Here is a 16,450-nt window from a genome sequence, read left to right on the forward strand (position 1 = left end):
GCAGAGGACCTGAGAGAGCGAGGGTGGCCTGGATCTCAGCCAAGTGACCCCAAAGGCAGAGCTTCTCTGGGCCTCGTGGGACAGCTCTGGGTCACTCCCTCCCCCACAGTGCACTGGGCAGCCCGTGGGCCCTCATGTCCTCTCACCCGTCCATGGCATGACCTTCCTGGGGAGTCTGCAGCCTCTCTGGGCTCAGGAAGCACAGGATTTCTCACCCCAGCTTCCTAATTCCCAGGAATGGCTTCATACACACTGGTGGTTGGCTTTGCATTTTCCTGCAACTGAGTGGTTGTGGAATTTAGTTATTGCTTAAAAGTGAGCTTTTAGGGGTTTGCATAAAGTAACACATAAACACGAGTCACCATAAAAGCGACCCTCACCCCAGTCTTGGTTTAGGCCACGCCTTTCCTCTTGAGAATCAGCTGTGCCCCAGGCTGAGGCTGCCACCCCAAGAGACTCCGGAGCCCCCGTGCCACCTCATCAGGAAATCGTGGGAAGCCCTTTCTATCAGGGACCCCCCCTGCCGGTGTAGCCCCCTGATTCTACCTCCTATCAGACAGACACACGCCAGCAGGTCCATACTGACCCCGAGATGGGAACCTGGGCCAGGGAAGTGTGTGCCCCAAAGGCTGGAGCCACTGATGGCCGTGTAGCTGTTCTAAGAAATGTAGTCAGGTGATGAGAATGGAGAGGTAAGAGCAGAAATCACTTTGGCCTCGCTTGGGAGAACTTACAGAGCCTCGCCGTGGGCTCGGCTAGTGCAGCAATTTTGGAGGGAGATTGGTTTTCCCTTTTACTCCCATCAGAACCTATTAACATAGCCATGAGACAGGCTGACAAGGGTATGGCTGGGAAAGTCCAGTGTTTTGTATTTAAACAAGAATGAGGGATTGTGAATGTGAAGGGAAAAGACTCAGGGGGGTGCTGCCTGCTGAAAGTGTCACTCTCTCGTCTTTGAGCCCTTTGGACAGGCAGTGTGCGCCCTGCTGCCTGGCACAGGGGCCATGCAGTGTCTATGCAGTCACCTCGGGAACTTGGGCTCCAGGAGCAGAAGCCGGCATCCTGAGGGAGTGTGTCTGGGAAATCGGCCAGGGATGAGGCCAGAGCCGCTGGAGCAGCAAATCTGGGTGGAGGCTGGCTCTCCGTCTGCGCGGTACTGGTGATGCTTAATGACCCAGCCTTAGGAGCAGGTCCAAGCTCGGTCAGGAGTGCAGCCGCCCCGCCCCGCCCTGCCCCCTTCCCCGCCAGGGGGTGAGGGAAAGGGCTTGTTCCCCCCTCTCTCTGGTCTCCACCTGAGGCTGCTCACAGAGGGCTGTGTGGCCAGGCCAGGCCAGGGCCAGCCTCTGGCCCAGGGTGTGGCTGGGGGGGAGAATGGCCTGGCATCTGGCAGCCCTGACTTCTCTGCAGTGGTCCCAAAGGAGAGAGAGCATGGGTCACTGCCCTCGCCACCCGGCTTCCCCGTCTCCTGCCTTTCTTTCTGCCCCAGAGAAGGAAGGAAGCTGCTCTGCCGCCCCACCTGCCCCCTGCACCTGCTGCATCACTCGGCTCGGCTTGTCTCCCCCTTCTCGCTCCCTCCAGCTCTTCCCCCTCGCTGCTCCCTTCCTTGCCCAGCCTCTCTCATCGCTGTGGTGGTCACTGCTGTGTGGAGGTGCCTGGTCTGTTCTGGGATCCCTCCGCGTCCCACGCCCCAGAGACCAGTGGCACATGGGCACTCCATTCTGTGACTTGTCCTGTCGCCTGAGGCTCCCAAGGCTCCAGTTCTCCCTCTGCTCCCAGCTCTCTTCCTTCCCATGGCCCTCTCACCGCTGCTCCCAGGCCAGGCCCGGCCGCCTCGGTGCCTGGCTTCCCCCTCACCTCCCGCCTTTGGTCCAGTTTGCTCTCGGGAACAGCAGCTCTGATTCTGTCGTGCTCCTGCTCTGAAATGGCCAGTGGCTCCCTATGATTCGTGGGTTAAGTCTCAGAGTTCTCAGGAGTCTCCTTGGCCTGGTTCCAGCTGCTTTTCCAACCTCATTTCCTGTTCTACCCGATCACAAGATCACTCTGCCATCCACACATGCTTCCCCTACCCAGCACAGCCACTTAACACTGCCCACCCCGCGTGTCCGGTGTCTGCCCAGCTCTGAGCAGCCTGCAGTGTCCTTCCCTCCTTCAAGTCTCTGATGAGTCCTGCTTCTTCCACTCTGCCTCCTCCCGCTCTTCCAGCTGTTTCCCTGGGCTCCGGTTTCCACGCGACAGTGCAGGTCTTTGTGTATTTGTGTCAAAGCCAGGTCCGTACCTGCTCTCAAGTGCATGGAAATGCGAAACAAAAACACACCCCCATTTACCTTCCAGATTGTGAGTAATTACTGGGAGTGACATCACTGTTTCATATCTCAGTGTCACCAGCACCCAGCACTCAGTGAGCAGAGTGGGAGGATGAAGGCAGAACCTTGTTATTGAGTGAGAATCAGCAGTTGCTCATTTCCCTCCTCCTTTTAACGGAAGTTGTGTCTTGTCAGTGTGCATCTGAGCACCTACATGTGTAACAGTTGTGCATACAGTAGGTGCTCAAATCTGCACCGCTTGACCTTGGATCTCCCTCCATGGCAGGCGATGGGAGGGAGGCGATCCTGGGGTGTCCAACCAGAAGACGCCCACCACCATCTTGCTGACCCCCGAGAGGAAGTTCCACAGCTTCGGGTACGCCGCCAGGGACTTTTACCATGACCTGGATCCCAACGAGGCCAAGCAGTGGCTGTACCTGGAGAAGTTCAAGATGAAGCTGCACACCACTGGGGTGAGCGGGGCCAGAGCGTCCCATCTCGGGGCGGGGTCGGGGGTGCGGGGCGGGGGGCAGATTCCTCCCAGGCAGAAGAAACTAGCATCGGTTGACTCTGATTTGGGGAACACCTGGAGTGCCCCTTCTCGTCTCTGGGTTGTTGGGGATCCTGAATGAATGGCTGAGTTGGAGGCTGGGAGCATTGGAGGGGCTTGGAGCAGTGGCTGTTAACTGGCCAGTTTGCAGGTACCAGCCGGGAACAACTGCACATCCCTCCTCTGTGGGAGGAGAGAGGCTCAGGCAAGAATTGGAGGCCTGGCTCCCAGAGCAGCGCCTTAGTTCTGTCCCCAGCAAGCTGTGTTCAGTGGCATGTCGCAGTCAAAGAGATACCCCCACCCGAAAGCTTGATAGGAAGCTGGGCTATGGTATAGACTTTTTCAATTTAATCATTTTACACGATAAATTTTCTCTGGCTCTTGCTACTTATGGCAGATGGTGACATGGAGGTGGGGCCAGACAGTCTCTGGTGCCATCAGGAGACTTAATCCAAGTCACTTAACTTCTCCATGCCTTGTTTTCCTGTAGCTTTAAAATAATACTGTGTAATAATAATAATAATACTGTATCTTTAAAATTAAGTCAATGACAGTGTCTTGCTCAGGGGGCTATTATAAGGATTAAAGGAATCAAAACACAGCACGTGCTGGCTCCTATTATTATTGCTTTCGCTTGTTTGCTGTTCAGTGTGTGCAGATGACAAAGCAAATGCCGAGGGGAGCTCAGCAGCCAGCCCCTGCCTTCCGAGGCTGCGTGCTTGTCTCTCAGGTGCAGGCCAGCTTCTGCTAGGACGGAATCGTTCCCGTCTCTCCCGGTGGGATTTGGTGCTGAGTATCACGATTGCCTGGGTGGACGCACAGGACTTTCTGCAGTTTCCTTTTTCCAAGTCCGAGCCCAGGCTCCCTGGTGCTCTGCCGCAGAGCTGCAGCCCACAGGCCTGGGTGTCTCTGCTGAGCCCCAGGAGTGGGAGGAGGCTGGCGGGGAGGAGGGTGCGTGTGTGGCACAGGCCGCGCAAGGCCGCTTTGGTAACTCGGTGCCGCTTCTTGCTCCGGAGGCGAGGCATGCTTACCCAGCCTGCCCCAGTCTGGAGGCCACTTGAACTTTGCTTCGCTGGCAGTAATGGGTTGACTTTTGTGCACATTCCCAGCCCTTGGGGACTTTGCTCCTCACTTTTTAATGGCCTTTGTCCCCCCAAAGCATCCCTGGCCCAAGGACCACACTCAGCAGCTGTTTTAGCTTCTGGCAGAGAAAAGGAGGCAGCCGTGCTGGGCTCCCAGCGGATGAGACAGGGCGAGCCTTAAAATAGGAGTGCTTCTATTTTGGTGACTTGGTTGGCAGTGCACTGGGGAGTGAGAGCTTCATGTCTGTTTAGCATCACACACGGTAGCCAGCTGGCAGACTTGGGCCTCAAGGGTGACCGTGGGTGACCATGGGTGTCCTGCAGTGGGTGCCCCGCTGCTCCTTTTCCTTTCCTGGACTCTGCTCCCAGGGGATCCGGGAGAAAGGGAGGAAGGAAGGAGCAGTGACTGTGGGAGCGATGCTGCAGGCCCCGCGTCAGGGGCTACGCTATCCTCTTCTGCCTCCAACATGGGGAAGGCATGGCTGCCCAGGACCGCCCAGTTCCCAGCACCAGAAGGCGTCTCTCCTCCATCACCATCTCCTTTTGCTCCTCCCCCTCTCAACCAGGACCTTACCATGGATACAGACCTGACGGCGGCGAACGGCAAGAAAGTCAAAGCCCTTGAAATCTTTGCTTATGCCCTACAGTACTTTAAGGAACAGGCTCTGAAGGTAGGATGGGGGCTGACGCCCCTCAGCTGTGCTAGGTGGCGGCCCAGGCTGCTGCACCTGCAAGGTACGGGAGACAGTGCAGCCTAGAGGGAGAGAGCGTGGGCTGGGGAGTCAGGATGGCAGGACGCCCCCTCAGCCTCTGCTGCTGGGACTGGAAAATGGGGCAGGGACTCTGTCCAGTGGGGTGCATCGGGGAAGGCCCCCCGTAGGAGGTAGACAGGGGAGGGGCGTCCCCAGGCAGCGAGTGACGGAGCGAGGGTTTAAGCTGGCAGAGCAGCAGCAGGGGAGCTCAGGGGCAATAAAGCCCAGCCAACAGCTGCGGGAGGCAAGAGCCTGGGAGTGGGAGGAGAGCTAAGCGGGGCGGGGAGGGGGAGCTTTATCAGTGCGCTCAGGACAAGAGCCACAGAAGCCAAGCCAGCGACTTCCTTCCTGGGTATCGGAGGCCAAACAAGGTTTATAGTAGGGGGCTGGTGAGGCACCCAGAGTGCGATGGATACCTTAGACCGTGTGTGCAGGTGTGACAAAAACCACAGATGGGGCCAATTCAAGGTCACGGCACCAGCATCTCCACCTGCAAGATGGAGCTTTAAATACCAGATCCCCCAGAGGCAGGAGCAGAGGAGAGCGACCCCACTCCCACGGCCCTTTTCCCTGGGGCCTTTGTTCCTGCCTGAGGACAGGGCTCTCACTCCCACTCCCCACCACGGTTGCGCTGGGGCTTAAATTTTCCGCCCAGGAGACCCTCATGTGGAGGCAGGGCCATCCCAGCAGTCCCGGGAGGCTGCAGGGTGGAGGAGCGCAAAGTGGAGGCAGCTAACTCCGCACCATCCTGAAGGCTTGCAGATGGCTCCAGAATTTGTGGGGGTGGCCCCGGGGACGGGCCACGCCCCACAACCTGCTGCGTTTGCCTCCCCCGGCTGCAGGAGCTGAGTGACCAGGCGGGTTCGGAGTTTGAGAACTCTGATGTCAGATGGGTCATCACCGTGCCTGCCATCTGGAAACAGCCGGCCAAGCAGTTCATGAGACAAGCCGCCTACCAGGTGAGGGCGGGGCCTGGAGGGTGGGGCCAGGGAAGGGCCCAAGAGGCCTGCGGTGGCGAGTGTGGCCTGCTCAGGTGTCTCCCAAGCTCCCAGGGAGCTGGGAGGTTTCCCATTCCTCAGCCTCCTTCTGGGGGAGAAGGGGCCACCCCAACAGCAACAGGAGCTGGGCTGCCTGCCCTTTCTAGCTTCGTGCGTGTCCAGGCCATGTGTCCACTGCAGATTCTCAGGGGCTAGGATGTCAAGTTGGAGGTCAGAGACCTTTCTCCAGGGGTGAATGGAATTGGGAACCTTGAGGAAAAGCCTTGGGAGACAAGAATATGTGAATTAGGAGGGAATAAAGACAAGGCCTTTGGACATGAACCAGTGTTTATTTTTTTAATTAAGACATTTATTTATTTGAAAGGCAGAGTTACAGAGAAGGAGGTGTACACACAGAGAGAGAAAGACAGAGAGGACAGAGAGATGGTCCATCCACTGGCCCACTGCCAAATTGCTGCGGTTGCCAGGGCTGAGCTGGCAGAAGCCAGGAGCCAGGAGCTTCATCCGGGTCTCCCACATGGGCAGCAGGGGCCCAACAACTTGGGTCATCTTCCTCTGCTTTCCCAGGCACATTAGCAGGAAGCTGGATCAGAAGTGGAGCAGCTGAGCCTCAAACTGGTGCTCACATGGGATGCCAGCATCACAGGTTGTGGCTTAACCTGCTACGCCACAGCACCGGTCCTCCCTCCCTCCCTCCCTCCCTCCCTCCCTTCCTTCCCTCCTTTTTTTTTTTCTTTTTTAACATTTTTAAATTTATTTGAAAGGCAGAGTTAGAGAGAGAGAGAATGAGAGAGAGAGAGAGAAAGAGATCTTTCACCCACTAGTTCATTCCCCAAGTGGTTACAATGGCCAGGGCTGGGCCAGGCCAAACCAGGATCCAGGAGCTTCTTCTGAGTCTCCCACGTGAGTGGCAGGGGCCCAAGCACTCGGACCATCTTCCCTGCCTTCAGGCCATTAGCAGGGAGCTGATTCAGAAGTAGAACAGCCGGGACTTGAACCAGCACTCACAAGGAATGCGGGCAGCTTTGCCGGAGGTGACTTTACACACTACACCACAGCCCTGCCCGGACCCAGCGCTGCTGCCCAGTGCAGACACTGAGGCTGCGTGTGAACAAATAAAGGCAACACGATCTTCCTCTGTTCCACAGTTCAGACCTCCTGTGGGCAACACAGAGCACAGGGAGAGGGTGAGGGCAGCCAGCGCCACCTGGTGGCAGACACCTGCATGACTGCAGCAGAGAGGCCACGAGGGGCACCAAACAGCAGGATGCCTGTTGCCATGGAGACAGAACATGCCAGTGCCATGGAAAGCTCACCCTCTGGGCACCAGTGCCACACGCCTCAGGGTCTCTGACTCTCACGCCTGACTTGCAGACAGGTGACGGCTGGCACCACAGGCTGCTCTGATCCCCACACGGAACAAGCTCCTTTGGTACCCGAGCCCCAGGATTTAGGAAGGCCCACCCTTGAGGCCTGGATCAGCTCTGCGTGTTGAGAGTTAGTTTTCTGAGCCTCCATTCTGCAGCCGGCCTGGGGGCAAATCATCCGGGTAATAGATGTCCCCTCTCCCTGTCACACCTCTCCCGGGATACATACTTGTGATGTGGGGTCATGTCTTTACAGAGTGCCCAGAGAATCCCCCTGAACCCCAGAGTGTAGACAAACAGCCCGCAGCCTTGGCGCTGTGCACGGCATTCATAGCCCAGGGCTGTACTCCGAGCAGCAGGCCCAGTTCCACTTGCACACGGCCCCCTTCCCTTCCCCGGGCTGTTCCCTCCGCTCTCCCCTTCCTCTGTGCAGCGTGAGAATCTGGCTCGGTGTGCGTATCTGCCAAAAATAGATTTGTTTTTGCAGGGCTGAAGGAAGCGGGTGGGAGTTCCAGAAAGAGGCAAGTTCTTTAAAACACAAGAAGGAAAATGCAGTGTAGCTCTTCACAGAAGCCCTGGGCGCCGTGGAGCTAGTCCGTAGGGTCGACCTTCAGCTTGAGTTCAAGGACGGGCCCTTGGGAGCCAGCCGGCTGTGAAGTCACCAGCTGGTGTGCTGAGATTTTCCCAGGCAGGATACTCAAGGTGCATGCGGTAGGGGTCTCAGTTTCCAGCCCACAGAAAGACGTTAGCAGCCAGTGGTTGACCTGTGAAAGGGTCCTTTCTTATTTTCATCCCGAAAAAGAAAGGCATGCGGGGACCGGTCGGTTTGCCAGGGCTGTGGGGGTCCTGGCCGGCTCTGCCTGGGCTGCGTCTCTGAGCCGGTGGCACAGGCGTGGGGCCCCACACCGGGAGTCTGGGGCAGGGGGAGCACAGTGCCCTGGGGTGGCGTTAATGAGATCAAAGGGGCTCCAGGGTGCAGAGGGTCAGCAGCTTCTGGCAGGGACACGTGTGACAGCCTGTATGGATGTGGGGCATTTGCCTTGTGAAGCCCAGAGACACTGCAGGCAGGCGGTCTCGATGACTGGGGCTTGGCTGGCCTGTTCTTTTGTTTTTTAAAGATTTATGTATGTATGTATTTCAAAGGCAGAGTCTCTCTCTCTTTCTCACACACACACAGAGGGGGAGAGAGAGGCGGAGCTAGAGAGAGAGGTAGGGAGAGAGAGAGAGAGAGAGAGAGAGAGAGAGAGAGAGAGAGAGAAATCTTCCATTTGCTAGTTCAATCCCCAAATGCCCACAACAGCAGGGGCTGGGCCAGGCTGAAGCCAGGAGTCAGCAACTCCATCCTCTATCATCTGTCTCCATCTATCTATCGATCGGTTATCTATCTACTCACCTGTCTTCTCTCTATCACATATCTACTTTATCTACGTATCTATCTATCTTCTGTCTCCCTATCTATCTATGTATCTGTCTATCTATCTATGTATCTGTCTATCTATGTATCTATCTATCTATCATCTATCTATGTATCTGTCTGTCTATCTATCATCAATGTATCTGTCTGTCTATCTATCTATGTATCTATCTATCGATCGATCGTCTATCTATTTCTATCTCCTACTGGTCTGTCTCTCCGGAGAGCCCTGGCTGACACAGGACCTGAGCAACAATCATTCTCAGCGCAGCGGCTCTGGGGCGTGCTCCCCGGGCACCCATCTAGGACAAGGTCTTTTGCCAGGTGGATATCCCTTTTCTTTAGCAAGGTGGGGACTGCGCGTTCACTACGTTTCTGCCCAAGGCGCGTCTGGACGGTCTGACTTCCGGGGGAGGAGCCGCAAGGACGAGCTGGAGCAGCTGCTGCAGCAGGCCCCTGGGAACTGCTCCTGCCCGTTGTGCTTGCACGGGGAAAGGGAGCTCCTCTTCCTAGGCTTCTCGGAGACCCCTGAGCACAAGTGCACGGCACAGTCATGTGGGGGCCGAGCGTCAACCTCCCACCTGGCAGGTGGGGGAGAGAGGGGACCTGGAGCGGAGCCGGCCGCTGACCAGGGGGCAGCGTCGTCCGTGGGAGCAGTGTCAGGAGTTCTGGGTCCTCTGCCAAGTCTGTGGCTCACGGCCACGCACACAGACTCTTGTCACCTGTGGGACTCGTGACCACGTCAGTGTCAGGCGTTTGTTGAAGAAATGGGCTCACTCTCTCCTTCTTGTACTTCCCACACTGTCACCTTTAGACACTTCAGAGCACGCATTGAAAAACTGGTAGCAGAAAGGACGGCCTCTTGGAAAGGCCTGGAAGCGGGACAGAGTCCCACTGAATCGGGGGAGCAACTGTGCATAGGAAAGAATCCAGCGTCTCTCAAGGCATCTTGCCTGAAATGCGGAACGCTAGCAGGTTCCAGAAACCTGTTCAATAAATGATGCTCCCATATGTGCGCCCGTCTCATCTCACAGGAAGACGCGGCTTGCGTTTCTGCACAAGCTGCAGGGAAAAATAAGCCTGTGGGGGGAAAAACCAAGCTTCCGCACACCCAGATCTGGTGCAGCTGTGGCCTGACCACAGGCCAGCAGAGCACTCCCTGGCCCGGCCATTTCTCTCCATCATGGACAGAGGAGTCCCCTGGCTGGATTGTCCTGGCTGATCAGGGCTGGGGAGCAGGGGTGGCTGGTGTCAACACCGCTTCCCCCGTCTCCCTGGAGGGCGGTTTTCTCACCTGCTGCCCTGGGTGGAGCCTGTGATGCCAGAGGCATGCTAGGAGGTTGCTCCTGGTGCCCCAGATTCCTGGGGGTGTCAGGTGGGGGAGTGTGCTTTCTCTTTGCGGACTCCCCCGGTCACGCGTGTGGCGTGCTGACAAAGACGAAGGGCAGAGAACTGCCGGGGAAAGACTGGCTGGAGGGTGCTCCATTGTTTTGCTCAGCTGCTACCTCTGGGCTCGCAAGAGGACTTGCTCTTGCACTCAGTAAATGCACCGTCTTGCAGGAGAGGCTACACGTGTCTGCACCCTCTGCGTGGCTGGACACAGACTGTCACGTGTTTGGGTAACCAAGGGCCCTGGTGCAGAGGGAGCTCATGCCAAGACAGTGGCTGTGAGCTGCAGAGGCAGAATTAGCAAAGGGCGAGGGAATGTTCTGTGCAGCTGGCCGCGGCCCCATCCCGAGGGCTCCTGTGTCTTTAGGCAGACACAGAGCTCCCACATCCGGGCACTGGGTCCTCCTGCAAGACATAAAGCGTCTGGGTCTTGGAGAGCCTGGGCCATTCTTTTAGGTTTCCTCCTTCTCTGGGGAGATGGGACTTGGGTGGAGCCAGCTGCCCCCTCTTGCCTCCCCCTCACGGCTCTCCTCCGTGGCCTCCACGTGCGTTTGCTGGTAGGGACATGGCCCCTCCCTTGTTGGAGAACGTGATGGGGATAGGGCACAAGGAGGGTGATTTCTTGGTCCCCGATCTCCCAGACCCAGGGTTTCTCCATCCTCTCCAGCTATGGGGGACCTCCTACGGGACTTTTGCCATGGAGCCAAGTCCAGCCCCCCTGGGGAGCAAAGGCACCGCCCCCACTGGGTGGGCAGACTCCGCGAGCCCAGGCATCTCTCCCGCGGCCTTCTCAGGGTATGGCAGTGTCCCGGCAGGGACTGTCCTGCTGGCTTGTCGGCCACACGCCCACACACGGGACACCTCACGCCGCATGCCTTTGCTCACAGCTCTTCATGCCCCTGAACTTCCTGATTTGATTTTCTTTCTTTGTTTTCCTTTAAGATTTATTGATTTCTATGTAAGCAGTTCCCCTGGAAGCCAGAGTTCCTGCTGAGAATGTCGGGGAAAGTGCAGATGTCTCTTTTATCCCATGTACTCTTTCTTTTGCAGGTTTTTTTATTGCTTATTTTTATGTATTTCCAAAGCAGAGAGAAAGACAGATGGACCAAGAGACAAAGACAGAGACAGATAGCACACCTCTGTCCCTGATCCCCAAGAAGAATCCCCTGCCCATCAACAGTCTGGTGTAGAGTCGGTGGAGGGGACTGTCTCCAAAGTGGACATGGGCAGCACCCCGAGGGCCCCTGGGAAATGGTGACAAAGACAGCAGCACGCAGTGATGGGGACAAAGCAGGCTTCTCTGTCCATCGTGCTGGTGGCCAGGGGGACCCTGTGCCCCTGAACACCCCCCACAGGCAGGCGAGACCTCCTGTTTCCTCATGGCCAGGGGAGGTGGGCAGGGACCTGGCAGGAGGCTAGGTGCGCTCACTTCTCTGGGTGCCATCAGGTGGGTGGGCCTGGGCTGACCCTTCTTTGGGCCCTGGGGACTGGCACTGGGACAGGTGGACTATCAGGAGCTGAAGCTGTTCCGCCTCCTTCAGGCCAGGATCCCGAATGCTCTCAGAAGGATGGCACAGATGGGAACTTGGGGGCCGAATCACTGAAGGGGTTTTTGTTGTTGCGTGGGACGGACGTGTATAATACAAGCGACTAGGGGAGAAACGTCGATTGCTGCCAGCTGACTGTGGGTTCCAGGAGGTCTTGCTGCTGGATGGAGCCCCTGGGCAGGCAAATAGCAAGACCCCTAATGCTCCGGAGGTAGCAGGCCGGACCCCATGCAGTGCAATCAAACGCACAAATGACATCCTACTATGGCCTGGTATTTGCGCCAACTCGGGCAGACCACGTGGCCCGTGGGAACCAGGAGCAGGCCATCTGCCTTGCATCTTGCGAAGGTCTTTAAAGCCTTGGGGCCTTCCCCACTGTGCCCCCACCACTCGTGTACTGTGTCCCACCCACAGCCCGGAGTCCAGATTCTCCCACCTCCCTCCATACTTCTCAGCTCTGGGCCAAGCCAGCCCCAGGTGTGGGAGTCCCCAGGCCCTGCACTTCCCAGGGTCGCTTCTCCATTGCCTGTGGCCCCTCTGGGGTGTCTGGGGCCCAGCACCCACTCACCTCTATGCTGAGCTCTGTGGACGCTGTGCAGGCACAGTCCCAAACGAGCTGAGCCGGGGTGTCACTTCCTGGTGTCCTCCAAGCCAGTGTCCTGCCCAGGAGCCCCCGGGTCGCAGCCTCTGCTTCTGTCTTCCAGGCGGGCCTGGCCTCCCCCGAGAACTCGGAGCAGCTGATCATTGCCTTGGAGCCCGAGGCGGCCTCCATCTACTGCCGGAAGCTGCGGCTGCACCAGATGATCGAGCTGAGCAGCAAGGCAACCGTGAATGGGTACAGCGCCAGTGACACAGTAGGAGCGGGGTTTGCACAGGGTACCTCTGCTCTCTCTCTCCCTCCCTCCTTTCCCCTCCCGACCCCTGGAGGTTTCTCTGTGCTGTGAGGAGAGGCAGGACACCCCAGGAGGAGCCCGGCCCCCGGCCCCTTGGTGCTCAGCCCTTCAAAGACCGCCACAAAATTAAGCAGCGATTACCCTGGGTCATCACCCACCAAGTGCCTGGTAGACGGTAGTTCTCTCCAAGAACCTGAGAGCAGCTGCCAGCAGTCCGTGGCCTTGCATTGTCTGAGACGCTTGGGCTTTCTTGTCCACTAACCGACTCTTAGTCTAATCCCATTACCTCTCCTTAACTTCATTAGCACTGTGGGTTCCTTGCTGACTCATTCGCTGGTGCCACTGTGTGTGATGAGCTCACTGTGTGTCTTAGCCAAGAGTTGCCAATGCAGGAGAAGCGGCTGCCTCTGCTGCCCCCAGGATGCTCACCTGGCGGGGGCAGCCCGAGGGCTACTGTAAGGGGCTTTTTCTTTAGTAGTCACCTGCCCACAAGGGGATCACCATCTGGGCCCCCAGAACTGCTGTCTCGGAATATTCCAGGCTCTGTATGTCTGTCCAGGGCCCCGGAGTTTGCAGGAAGGCTAGGTGAGGGTCCAGACAGTACTGTGAGCACGGGGACTCCTGGGGAGCAGTGCAGGGACTGGGCTGTGCACCGCAGCTCTGAGCTCTGCTCCTTCCACTCCTTGGAGGCAGTGACCCACCTGCCACTGTGCAGGCCCCCAGGCTGCCCCAGCACGCCCGAGCCCAGGAGGAGGAGCAGGGAGACACCAGTGAGGACTGTCCCCCAACCTCACTGTCAGGCTTTCCTGGATCTGTGCACGGACACACTGGGCGCCGGCTCCCCTGGATAGACGTGCGTTGGTGCCCTCCCAGTGGGGGCCTCCTCCCTCCTCCTCACGGGGCTCGCTGCACCAGCAGCCACCTCTCTGCCTCTGCACCCCCAGAGTTAGGAGTCTGTGGAGCGCAGCCACAAGGCAGCAGTTCACGTTTCTCCTTGTCCCCAGGCTATGGCCCCGTCTGTTAGCCCCTTAGGCCCGATGTGCCCGAGGTGAATGGAACAGGCTTCCCTTCAAACCCAGGGCCCCTGGCTGGCCTGGCCATGCGCAGCCTCCTGAGAGCAGCGAGGTGCACCTGACCTGACCCAGACACCTGAGCCATGACACACACAGGACCGCAGCGCGACTGTTTATATTGGAGAAAGGAGGCACGACTGGGCTTTTATCTGACACGCCGAGTCTTGTTTGTTCGTAAACAGACATTCATGTCGGGATGAGCTAATTGCAGCCTGGCTGTTCCTAATACTCCACAAGCAGCGGGGGGAGGGAGGCGGTCCCCGCCGGATGACTGCCTTCCGGGAGCTCCGTGTCTGGCTTCCCTCCCTCTCACACACTGCATCCATCCCCAGGCTGCTCCGCCTGCCCGGCCTGGAATTTGTTATCACCTCCGTGCGCCTGGAGGGGCGCTGTGGTTCTGGAAATCACCTCCTGGAGGCCATGACGCAGAGCTCGGGTGTCCCTTGGAGGAGGGAGTGCCATCTGGGGGTGCCTGGAGGGGCACTGAAGCAGGGGCCCCTGGGGTTCCGCATGTCCCTTCGCCATCCAAGCCCAGTGGATGCCACGGGGGAGGAGCGGAGCTGGCTCTCGGCCCCTGGCTCCACGCGCTTGTCCATCCATATTGTCTTAGTCCTCACAGATTTAATGAGATCGATAAAGGCTGGGTTTATTCACAATCTTGGGCTTAATTTGCCTGGAAAAAAAGGGGTAATTTTTTTCAGGGCTCAGAACATTTTTTTTTCCCTGCCTTGCTTGGCACTGTTTTAGAAAACCAGACGCCCACCACGAGGTCTGGCATGTAGTTCACCTGGAGCCAGCATGGGCCACGGGAGAGAAGCTCCGAGTTTGGGGGCCCCCTCCCGGGCTCACGGGAGCTCTTTAATAAGGGGCGGCTCCCTCTCCACTGCTGCCCTGGCCCCCAGGAGTGGGACGGCACCGGCTGCTGTTTGCCCTTCTACTCTCCAGAGAAGCTGTTTTGCAAACACTGTGCTTCTTGCTGAAAGAGGCTGGAGGATCAAGGGTCCTTCACTGGATCACAGGGAACAGAGAGGCTTGTAGGGCAATTCAGAGGCAGCAGCGCCAGCTTAGGGACTCCAAATAGGAGGAGGTTGGGGGAGGGGGCAGCGGCGCAGGGGACAGCAGAGCTGTCATCTGTCACCTCCGGCCTGCTCTGAGCTGCTCATGGTGGTCGTCACTGGTTGAACACCAGGTGTCCTTCTAGACACCTGCCTTCATTGCCACCTGCTGTGTGCCAGCCGGGTGCTGAGGCTCCATTAGAGATCCAGCCCTGTCTACCCGTGAGGCACTTGGGCCAACCGTGACCATTCCCATTCTATAGATGAGGAAGTCGAGGCCCAGAGAGGTTAAGGGGTTGCCCGTCTTGGCTGCCCCTGCGCACCTGTCTCCCATCTCATTTTTCCGCTTCCTGTGGGGTGAGGAATGTCCCAGCTGTGAGCTGTATAAGGCCTTTGACATCGTCTGGCCTGGCCCTGCCAAGGCTTCTACAGGGAGGACTCGAAATTCAGTGAGTCTATAGCAGGCTCATTTTTAACTTGATCATTCTGTATGGCCTGCAGACAAAGTTGCCAATATGCAAATGGCTCTTAGCAGAAAAGAATTCCCCACCCCTGCTTGAAGTCATTAAATCTCAAAGGCACGGGGTCTGTGGACTGAGGGTTAATTAGGGGCCACGGGACAGGAGTTGGTCGTGGGGACTGCCAGGTCCCCTCACCTCGACTGCTTCCTCCTCTGAACGTAAGAACGGAAGCCTCACAGGCCTCCCAGCCCAAGCAGCAGCCATGACCTCAAGCCTGCGTCCACTGCCGGTCTCAGAAGCGCCACCTTGTGGTGGCAGCGGATATTGGCCTCAACAGGGTTAGGAGAGGGCACCCCATCCATATCTGTAGGATCAGGATTAAGAACACGTAATGGGCATTCCTCAGATCGGACAGAGCTCCTGGATGTGCAACCCTTTCACCGCGGAAGCCGCAGGCTGCTTGGCAGGCAGCTTGCTCCTTGGGGCAGCAGTGGAGGGAGCCGTTCAGAGTGGGCTTCTCAGCCCGGCCCAGGCGGGAGTGACCAGGCAGAGGAACTGTAGGGGCGGGCGGGAAAGGGCTCCTTTCTCAGGGAAGAGCTGGCTGGGTGGTTCCCCGTGCTGTGTGTAGCAACCATTCTGAGCAAGAGTGGCTAGCTGCTCCATCCCTCCGCCTCTCCACTGTTGCCTCCACCACCGCAGACGACTTTGCTCCTTCGTGCTGTCTCACCCTCGTCATTTTCTTTCTGTCGGCCACTAGCTAAGGAACACATACGGCGTAATCGGCAGAGCCGGACCTTTTTGGTGGAGAATGTCATAGGAGAAATCTGGTCTGAGCTGGAGGAAGGTAGCGTCCTTGAATGTCCTTTGCTCTTGCTAGATTTTTACGTGCTGCTGTCAAAAAAAAATAGAAAATAAAAATAAAAAGATGCATTGCCATTTGTTCCTTTTGCACTCTTGGAGGATGCTCATAGCACTGGGTTCGGAGGACCACTCTCCCAGGGAGAGGCCTTTAGGGCGCTGTCCTTTTGCATGTCGTAAAACCACGGAGGCTCTGCAGCAGAAAGAGGAGAACGGGAACGCACCATTCCTGAATCAGTCGTGGGTTAAACAGCAGGTAACTGTCTGGTGCTTGTCACCTGGCAGGACGTGTGCGTGCCAGGTATGCAGCACTGTGGGACGTGAGTGCTTCGGTCACTCATCAGAGCCCTTCATCATCCATGCTTACCTGGCCCTCCCGGGCCACTCTGTGCTGCTAACGAGCCAAACCTTTGTGCGATGAGAAGTGCCCCTGGTGCTTAGCTGGGGCTGCTAAGTTGCCACCTCCCCGGAGTAGTGCAGATGGGCTTGGCAAGTGGTCCGTGTCAAGGACGGCTGTTTTTGTGCCAGGTGACAAGTACGTGGTTGTGGACAGTGGCGGAGGCACCGTGGACCTGACAGTCCATCAGATCCGGTTACCAGAGGGACACCTTAAGGAGCTGTATAAAGCCACAGGTGAGCCACTGCCTGGCTAATTGCCACATAGCTGAGCTGTTTCGGGGTTCACACAGCACTTCATTCTCTCCCTGT

The 16,450-nt window shown here is 57.5% G+C and overlaps 1 protein-coding gene across 11 annotated transcripts in view; it reads left to right on the top strand.

Moving 5' to 3' along the window:
- The window catches only part of HSPA12A (heat shock protein family A (Hsp70) member 12A), a 145,906-nt gene that overhangs the window by 119,302 nt on the left and 10,154 nt on the right, over positions 1–16,450 (top strand). For 9 of the 11 annotated variants that reach the window (XM_051824194.2, XM_017348602.3, XM_051824196.2 and 6 more), the window contains 6 exons: positions 2,590–2,776; positions 4,502–4,606; positions 5,530–5,646; positions 12,107–12,278; positions 15,642–15,728; positions 16,271–16,375. In XM_051824194.2, coding sequence (XP_051680154.2) covers positions 2,590–2,776; positions 4,502–4,606; positions 5,530–5,646; positions 12,107–12,278; positions 15,642–15,728; positions 16,271–16,375 — 773 coding nt within the window. The remainder of the gene's footprint in view (positions 1–2,589; positions 2,777–4,501; positions 4,607–5,529; positions 5,647–12,106; positions 12,279–15,641; positions 15,729–16,270; positions 16,376–16,450) is intronic. The other 2 variants (XM_070057157.1, XM_051824197.2) reach the window with 1 other exon arrangement.

This window comes from Oryctolagus cuniculus, chromosome 15 (genome assembly GCF_964237555.1).
Source record: "Oryctolagus cuniculus chromosome 15, mOryCun1.1, whole genome shotgun sequence".
Taxonomy (NCBI): Eukaryota; Metazoa; Chordata; class Mammalia; order Lagomorpha; family Leporidae; genus Oryctolagus; species Oryctolagus cuniculus.